Below are 9,750 nucleotides of genomic sequence, written 5' to 3' on the forward strand. Positions count from 1 at the left end.
CTAAACATGGCTCTGATACAGGCTCTATCTGGACTAAACATGGCTCTGATACAGGCTCTATCTGGACTAAATATGGCCCTGATACAGGCTCTATCTGGACTAAACATGGCTCTGATACAGGCTCTATCTGGACTCCTTCATGATGATGTTTAATGATGTCTTTACATCATTAAAACATGTTAATGTCAAATGCTTTCAATAAATTAACTGAAGGAGGAAAAAAAACAAATCGAAGTAATTAAAAATTGAAATCGCGAACAGGGGTGAATGGAGATTGCGATTTGATAACGATTTATTGTGCAGGCCTACTATTTAGCAGAGCCACGGTCGCCCAAGACTGTTGCAATTGGTTTAAAGAAACCCAGAGGGTTTTTTCTCCTATCCCAGAATGCATCTGTGGTGTAGCCAGACCTTCCTCCACAGCTCCGTGGAGACAGATAACAGGTTAACAGAGAGACGTTACCGGTATGATATGATCTCCTTCAGGTGGTTGGTCAGTAGTTTCCCTCCCACATTGATCCTGGAGAAGCAAAATAAAGCAGGAAGTCGTCAGCGTTTGGTTATTCCTGGGAACAATGACTACGTTTACATGCAGCCAATAACCCGTTCAAAACCGGAATATTAGCAATAACCCGGTCACCCACGGCCATGTTAACACCGGCAAAAACCCGAATATGCTCATATTCCGGTTTTTAAAAACCTGAATATGCTACCTGGGTTACCCCTTTTCTAACCTGAAATTGTGGTCATGTAAACGCGTATCGGCATATCCCCATCACAAGGAACATTGATTTGTGTTCTGCGCATGTTCTATTCGCAAGGAGTCTCGGTCTTTTGAGTAGAGGCACTTCTTGTATGCGCCAGAAAACATAGTTATAATAATAATAATTATATACTATAATAATATAGTTCTATATATGTCAATGCAGAAAACCTGCGAGCAGTATACCAGAAGTAAACAAGAAGTAGAGGTTCTTTATTAATGTGGTGAAAACCATGAATATAATGTCTTTTGTTGACGGTAGAAAGTAGCGAGATAGTGAGATTTATAAGAAGGGGACCGAGAAGTTATGGCGTCTTAAGGTTGTCCGTACGTCCAGACGCTAACTCTCTCTGCTCACACATGGAAACGGGTTATTCCGAATGTTTCAGAAACCCGAATAGTGACCTTAACCCGACCATAACCCGAAAATTGGCAGCTTGTAAACATAGTCACTGAGGCGGGTTAGCGACTGGTGCTGCAGCCCTCTGACCTGCGGATGCCCTCCTTCATCTTCTTGCTGCGGCAGTAGGGGGCGATGTGAGTGAAGGAGAAGCCGCTGTCCACCACCAAGCAGCACAGCTCGGAGGGTTTGGTGTGGAAGTAGTGATGAGCGCTGAGAGAGCCAGCTGCAGGACGGACACACACACACACACACCCCACACACATTCACCAGAGATTAAAACACATCACACACACACACAACACACACACACACACACACATCACAAATTAAAACACATCACACACACACACACACACACACACACACACACACACACACACACACACACACATTCACCAGAGATTAAACACATCACACACACACACACACACACACACACACACACACACACATCACCAAGATACACATCACACACACACACACACACACACACACACACACACACACACACACACACACACACACACACACACACACACACACACACACACACACACACACACACACACACAACATTCACCAGTTAAATCACACACACACACACACACACACACACACACACATTCACCAGAGATTAAAACACATCACACACACACACACACACACACACACACACACTTACCAAGATTCACATCACACACACACACACACACACACACAAATACAAACCACACACACACACACAACACACACACACACACACAAAACACACACACACAAACACACAACACAACACACACAACACAAAACCACACACACAACACACCCCACCCACACCCGGATCAAGAAAACACTACTCTACCAAGGGCAGGATATATAGAGGTGAACAATTTGAACTATGAAAGGATAACTTTGGCACCCCCTCCTCTTCATAATCGTCAGATTAATCTACCTACCCTGATAGGGGCTGGATCAGGGCTGTCCTGGACCAGATCTTAGTTCTGCTGTTATAGTTTTAGACTGCTGGGGGACTTCCTTTGACTCACTGAGCTCCTCTCTCCTCTCTCTATCCATCTGTGTGTATCCATGTCCCAGAAATAGTTGTTTCTAACTCATCTCTGGGAGATTATTCCCTGGAGTCTTTAGGTTTTCTTGCCCCACAGTTTTCCTTGGATTATTATTATAATAATTATTATTATTATAATAATAAATTAAAGTGTGGTCTAGACCTACTCTATGTGGAAAGTGTCTTGAGATAACTCTCTAACTCTAGTTGAAAACTAATCCAATAATCTTTGATCAGCTCTGGTCCTTTTTAACAATAGTGTTGTATATATATTTAGAGTGCCCTTTACTTTAAAGAGGAGCAGGAAGTGTCTGACTCACCCGTTTATCCTGAGAACGGACTGGAACTGGTACTCCTCAAACAGGATCTCGTTCATCGACTCCTGGATGGGCCGAAGTTGAAGTCTGGCTTCGGTGATGACCACGCTGGTGTCGTGCGGAAATCCACCTGGGCGTTAAAGCGCCCGCGGATAAGATTAGCAGGCAATGTGATGAAAAATATATCCTACATTTACATAATATTTGGGCTTTTTGGCCGGGCCTCGGTTTCTGCTGAACCTTTACTTTTCCCCAGGGAACCAAACCCTACTTCGCACTTTCGGCCTCGCTGAATGCGCCCGTAGTGGCGAAGCGCCGTTGATCTGGGGAAGGTGTTTGCGTTATGTGGAAGCGTTCAATGCAGCAGGCTGTGAGAAAGTGGACATGGATTTGGTGAGCAGAACAAGTTGTTGTTTGGCAGAACTTTCAGTCAAAAGAAGGCCATTCAAGTCCAGCTACATGTTCAATCTGTTCAATGCTGATTGGTCTGGTGGTGGCGAGGACCCTAAACTATACACAACATGGCCGCTGTTACAACATCTGGTCTGAAACATCTGAAAGAATACGAGTTGTGCACGAAGGAATCTCCAGACAGCAGCCAGAATGCAGCAACTTCAGGTACGGCAAAGGAAGGACAGTCCCTGTTTACTTCATTCATGTGTTTACTGGGTTCATGGACTGAGGATGGGAGGAGGAGTCAGCACCATCTCAACCAGGGGGTTCAGGATTCAGCCTGAATCCTGAAAATCTGGATTCGGTGCATCCCTAGTAAAGACAAGACATTGAGGACAAAACCAAACTCCACCTGTGCAGTATTGGTTTTATAATTAAACCCAACTGTGTGTGGAGTATTGTTTGTAATTGCCCGAAACGTTTGTTGTGTCGCAATAAATAATACCAAATTGGAGTGCTGTCCTAGTAGCTTTATTTAGGATTATTCACTTTTAGGATCCAGCACCCAGCCAAGTATCTACGTCAGTTGAGCGCGTCCAGTGCAGGTTTTTTTGGGACAAAAATGAAGCAAACTATAAACCTTAAACATCTCCTTTCCAAACAGGTGATCCCACACTTTCCTCTGGACGTCCCAGTTCACCAGATAACCCTGAAGAGAGAGAGAACAGGGGAGAGATCATGAGAAAGAGTCTCTGAAACTATATAGTTATAGCAACTATTAGAGGAACACAGTTTCACAAAAAGCACATCAGCTCAGCGTGGAAAAGTTTCTTCAAATAAGTGAACAGAAACACTGAACTTATATGCACAACAAGAAAAAGGGAGTGACAATCACACATGTTCTGGTCTAAAGATGACTTGGCATTTCTCACAGGCAACATAAAGATAAAGATACCGCTAAAACTCAAGAGACGTCATAGAATCAACATGTGGGAATGGGATAAACTCTCTTTCAGTATTGTAAGAAATGCAAAGCACAAAAAATATATATAAAGGAATCATGCTTTAATGTAATTTTTGCCATTACAGGGGCGCTACTTCGTTGGCGGGAAAAAATATAAATCACGATTTTTCGGTCAATACTGAAATCCACGTAATTTTAACACAATTAATCGTTGACTTCTGGAAAGATGTTCCAATAATTGAACTTAAAAACAGTGGAAAAAGTTACATAAATCAACAGTACAAAAAAACAAACATATACAACTGTGAACTTTGCCATAATCCTTTCCTATTCAAACTTTATTTTTTCATGAACACAAAGAGAAAATAAGAGTTAACTACTGCAAAATGCAATGAGCAAAATAATTGTTTTTTCCATTATTCTGTTTTGTGATGGTTGGCAGCCAAAATCATAATCCGCGATTAAATTTAGATTAATTGTACAGCCCCTACGTTACACTACTTTCTCTCACCTTCTGGAAGGGAGGATGTAGAAGAGACCGGAAGGATCTTTGATCTCATCGAGTGGTTGGACGTGAAGGTTTTTAATCTGGACGTCTTGGAGCCGAAACTGGCAGTTTGGAATAACACTGATGGAGAGAAGAGAGAAGAGAGAGAAAAGAGAGAGACAGAAGGTCTTTGTGATCTGATTATTGGATGCACACTAGGTGAGTTAGCTCTGACGTCCCATTATTAGTTTTTATAAGGAAGCTATTATGTTTAAATACAGGTGTAGGGGACTGCAAAGGATCACATTAAAAGGAGAATTCCAGTCGATTTCAACCGCAGCAATGTTGTTTGGAAATTTGGAGTTTCTGTCAATAGCAAGAAAAACAAAAACCAATCCCCTGTTATCCCCCTGCTAGTGTTAGCACCCAGGAGGCTGAAACAGGGCGCGTTTTAAGCGTCTTTTTTAGCCTCTTAACATGTCCAAAATGTCATTACAAGTGCCTGGAATAGAGCCCGGAGTCTTCTAGTTCATGGCGAAAGTTTAGCTTTTGTTCAACGTTAACTTGACTAGTGAAAGTACAATGTATTTAGAGAGATCTTTTAGACGCAGAGGTCACAAAGTGCTTTACAGGATTACAGGAGAGGAAACCCCAAGAACACAAGACAAAGTGAGAACTAGAGGTGTTGAAATAAATCAAAATAATCGATGCATGGAATGCGTGGACGGTGAAATGCTGCATCGATAATCGGCTACTCATAATCCATTATTTCTGTTTACAATTTAATGTAGACCTAACAACATTTCTGTTTATAATGTAATGTAGGCCTAACAACATTTCTGTTTATAATGTAATGTAGGCCTAACAACATTTCTGTTTATAATGTAATGTAGGCCTAACAACATTTCTGTTTATAATGTAATGTAGGCCTAACAACATTTCTGTTTATAATGTAATGTAGGCCTAACAACATTTCTGTATATAATGTTGTAGGCCTAACAACATTTTTGTTTATAATGTAATGTAGGCCTAACAACATTTCTGTTTATAATGTAATGTAGGGGCCTAACAACATTTCTGTTTATAATTTAATGTAGACCTAACAACATTTCTGTTTATAATGTAATGTAGACCTAACAACATTTCTGTTTATAATTTAATGTAGACCTAACAACATTTCTGTTTATAATGTAATGTCGGCTAACACCTTTCTGTTTATAATGTAATGTAGACCTAACAACATTTCTGTTTATAATGTAATGTAGGCCTAACAACATTTCTGTTTATAATGTAATGTAGGCCTAACAACATTTCTGTTTATAATGTAATGTAGGCCTAACAACCTTTCTGTTTATAATGTAATGTAGGCCTATTCTGTTTATAATGTAATGTAGGCCTAACAACATTTCTGTTTATAATTTAATGTAGACCTAACAACATTTCTGTTTACAATGTAATGTAGACCTAACAACATTTCTGTTTACATATTCTGGTATGCTAACACATTCAGGAGGTGCCATGTGCTCAGTGCTGTATAGGTTTCTGTATCCAAGTTATTTAGTATTACAGCACTGCAGAATGTTTGGTTTCTGAAGCTTGAAAAGCTCTGAATTAAATATCCTACATGGCTTTAATAGAAACATGGATTTGACGCATCCTGATGCATCGAGATATCGAATCGCTGACATGATAATCGTAATGGAATCGGGACATCAGTGAAGACTCACACCTCTAGTGAGAACAATAACACATTTACACATATATGACGTATTTTGTTGTCTGGCAAATCAATCTAAAACTGAACAAAACCTAAAATACCCTGCTGCAACTCCGAAGATATTACTAGTTAGTGTATTCAACCTGTGCCGAGTTTAAGTTAGAGCCCCGAAGCTTCATATTTGGTCTTAAAAGAAGCCCTGCATCGGGAATTTATGTATTTAAACCCCTCGAGAACATAAAACTGAGCTTTTTCTGAACGGAGTTTGGCGTTCGGCTCTCCGTCCAAGAGAACGGAACGGCGCTACGTATGTCAGACTGGACAATGCGTCACATTAACGTCATTGATTTTACGTATATTGTAACGCTATAATACAGATAATTACCGGTGGGCTTGTTTAAAATAGATTAGCTAGCTGGACCGAGCGTATTATTATTATTATTATTGCAGTAACGTTAGCCACAGTGCTAACATAAGTGAACTTTACCTGACTTTCTCCTGACTGTATCCTATTTTCGCCGTATAGGCTCCGTTGTCCAAGAACTAAGGTGGCCATTGTATTGCCTGTACTAAAGAAAAAGTCTTATTTTATTCCAGCAGCTAAACAAAACACATGAGTTTCTACACTTTCGAGGAAAACAACAATCCCGCATTATCATTTTACTCGTCTGTTTCCGGATCTGAGACAGCCAATCAGGCCTTCTCCTTCCTTTCCTTTATGTTCATTGGCGGTTGGTATAGCCAATCAGATACGAGGTTGTAAGGATCCACCTAGATGTAAATGTTCGGGGCGGAAACATGTATCTCTTCTAGTTGAGTTCCCTCCGCAAAACCCTATTGAAATAAAATGAAAATGAGTGAATATTTAACTAAATAAATGTAAAATAGGTTTGATTTTAAAACTGCAAATTACATATACAATACACAAATAAATACCCAAATCTGCCAAAGCTTTATTAACAGTTTTTTTAAATTGTGGATTCATGGTGGAGTGTAAATTAAAGAGTGTATACAGAAAAAAATCATACTTTTCTCTGAAATTACCTGTGATTGGACAAAGTCTCCATCACGTTATCTAAAAACCTGAAAACAGACACACACAACACACACACACACACACACACACACACACACACACACACACATATATACATACACACACAGCAGACACACACACACACACACAGACAGACACACACACACACACAGACAGACACACACACACACACACATATATATACATACACACACACAGACAGATACACACACACACAGACAGACAGACACACACACACACACACACACACACCACACACACACACACACAGGGACAGCCTGAAAACAGAGCCAAGAGGAGATGCAGGAGTCTATTTTTTTCCTAAAACACTTGAATTACAACATGCTGAAAGATTTATTACGGTATTTCTGCCCAATGACGCTCAAAACAAACTGCTTCCCACAGCTTTAAACGCTGTAAACTCCAACTGTTTAAACTCCTGGACGTCTCAGGCAGCATGGTGAGTGCTGATTGGCTGATACTCGACTAACATCTACCAACCAGATAGTGTTGTGGGCGGGACATGAAGTGAGACTCAGTGGTCAGTGCTGATTGGCTGATACACGTCTAACATCTACCAACCAGATAGTGTTGTGGGCGGGACATGAAGTGAGACTCAGTGGTCAGTGCTGATTGGCTGATACTCGTCTAACATCTACCAACCAGATAGTGTTGTGGGCGGGACATGAAGGGAGACTCAGTGGTGAGGTTAAGCGGAGCAGAGGGAGAGACTCAGAGCTGTAGCTGAGATAAAGTAGAACACCTTTTATTTCATTAATCTTTATAATAAAACACTGATACAGATCATCTGAAAACTGCCAAATATGGACAGAGCCTTTCAGCTACGTACAGACGGTGGAAGCTGCTGCCTGCACATATCAGATGTGCTCCCTCCATTTCTGTTTTTATATCTGTGATAAAGACACATTTATTATTCAGCACTTTGGAGAGGTTAATGTTTAAATGTGCTCTAGAAATCAACTTTACTTACTGAAAGTTAACATAAGAAACATTTTACAGACCGAAGAGAGATATGTTGCTTATAATAATTAATCAGAAATCACAATCAGAGCAAGTTTAACTGTTCATTAATAATGTATTATTATACAGATGATAGATTATAGATATAGACCAAGATGTAATGACAAGTTTATAACACTGACAACTGCAAGTTACAACTATTATAAATGCATTAAAGACAATTCAAATTCCTTCATATATATTACAACATCACATAATCTTTGAATTTAAAATAAAACATCCTGGAACACACACACACACACACACCAGAGACACACACACACACACACAGATAAAGGTAAAATGATTTGTAATAAAACTCCTAGGTGACAGTAATGTTAAAAATGAATTCCAACATGTTAAACTATTTAACCAATGTAGCCTAACAAAGCCCCCCCCTCCTATAATCACACACATCCACAATAACATCAAGAAAAAGATCAACTAACTCAATATATATACAATATTATATCATCTATATATACACAACATAATAAATACAGACAATAAGGTACATCTGCACCCCCTGTCAGGATCAAAGGTTACCTTCTAACATTCAAAACATATTTTATACTATTATAATAATAATCTTTGGGTATTTGTGTGTCTTATTTCCCATCATTTCTGTTTGTTTGTTTTGTCTTTTGTGTTCTAGTTTAAATGTTTTCTCTGCATGAATGTTGTCCCATCCCTTGTTTTAAAGAGCCCAGTGTATACCAGGTTGTATTAAAGCCAGTGTATACCAGGCTGTATTAAAGCCAGTGTATACCAGGTTATTATTAAAGCCAGTGTTACCAGGCTGTATAAAGTGTATACCGGCTGTATTAAAGCCAGTGATGAAATGATCATATATGCATATTAAGTGTGTGTGTGAGGCTGAAAGCTGCGCTCCTCTCTCCGTGTCCTCAAGGTTCACAGCGACTGCACAGCACAGAGCATCAGCAGCAGGACACTGAGGCACTGAGCATCGCACTTTGAAGAAGGTGGAGTAAATCCCAAAGGGCTCCATGTACACTAACACAGTTCTCTCTGTTGACTCACACTGATAATCATCTTGGTCAATAACTGCACACCAGTACTCACCGTCTCCCACTGAGATATTAGAGATAACCAGGTTTCCCATTATCATGGTACCAGCTCACTCTACTCATTCTCAGATCAGACGTTACTAAAGATTCTTCCCTCTGTTAGGTTCGACTTGATAAAATACCAACCATGCCATTATCCTTTCTCCAAGCTATGCATCTGAGTGACTTCTTCTCCCTCTGAAAAAAGCTCTCCACGAGGGGCCAAATTTGGGACACACAATCAGATCATACCATTGCTGTCTCATAGAGGCTTCACGTAGTACACCTGATTGATTTAACATTAGAGATGAAAACACCAGCCAGAGTAGTTTTGGTGCGACTGAAGGATCAGTCTGGTTGTGCAGTTCTATTAGCCAGAGATCATTTCAGACCAACGTTGGGGGTTGTTCATCAGTGGGTGAGTTGCGATAGAAACCTCGGCAACACAGTGGTCTCTCCACTGAGCGGTAGATTATCCTTGGCAATGCAGCTGCAG

At 40.2% G+C, this 9,750-nt stretch overlaps 1 protein-coding gene across 1 annotated transcript in view; it reads right to left on the minus strand.

The window, feature by feature from the left end:
• Positions 1–9,750, minus strand: part of actr6 (actin related protein 6) — a 30,435-nt gene that overhangs the window by 14,383 nt on the left and 6,302 nt on the right. The window contains exons 5-6 of the mRNA XM_039807821.1: positions 1,254–1,389; positions 464–520 (exon numbers count right to left, since the gene is read on the minus strand). Coding sequence (XP_039663755.1) covers positions 464–520; positions 1,254–1,389 — 193 coding nt within the window. The remainder of the gene's footprint in view (positions 1–463; positions 521–1,253; positions 1,390–9,750) is intronic.

The sequence above is a fragment of the Perca fluviatilis genome, chromosome 8 (assembly GCF_010015445.1).
Source record: "Perca fluviatilis chromosome 8, GENO_Pfluv_1.0, whole genome shotgun sequence".
Classification (NCBI taxonomy): domain Eukaryota; kingdom Metazoa; phylum Chordata; class Actinopteri; order Perciformes; family Percidae; genus Perca; species Perca fluviatilis.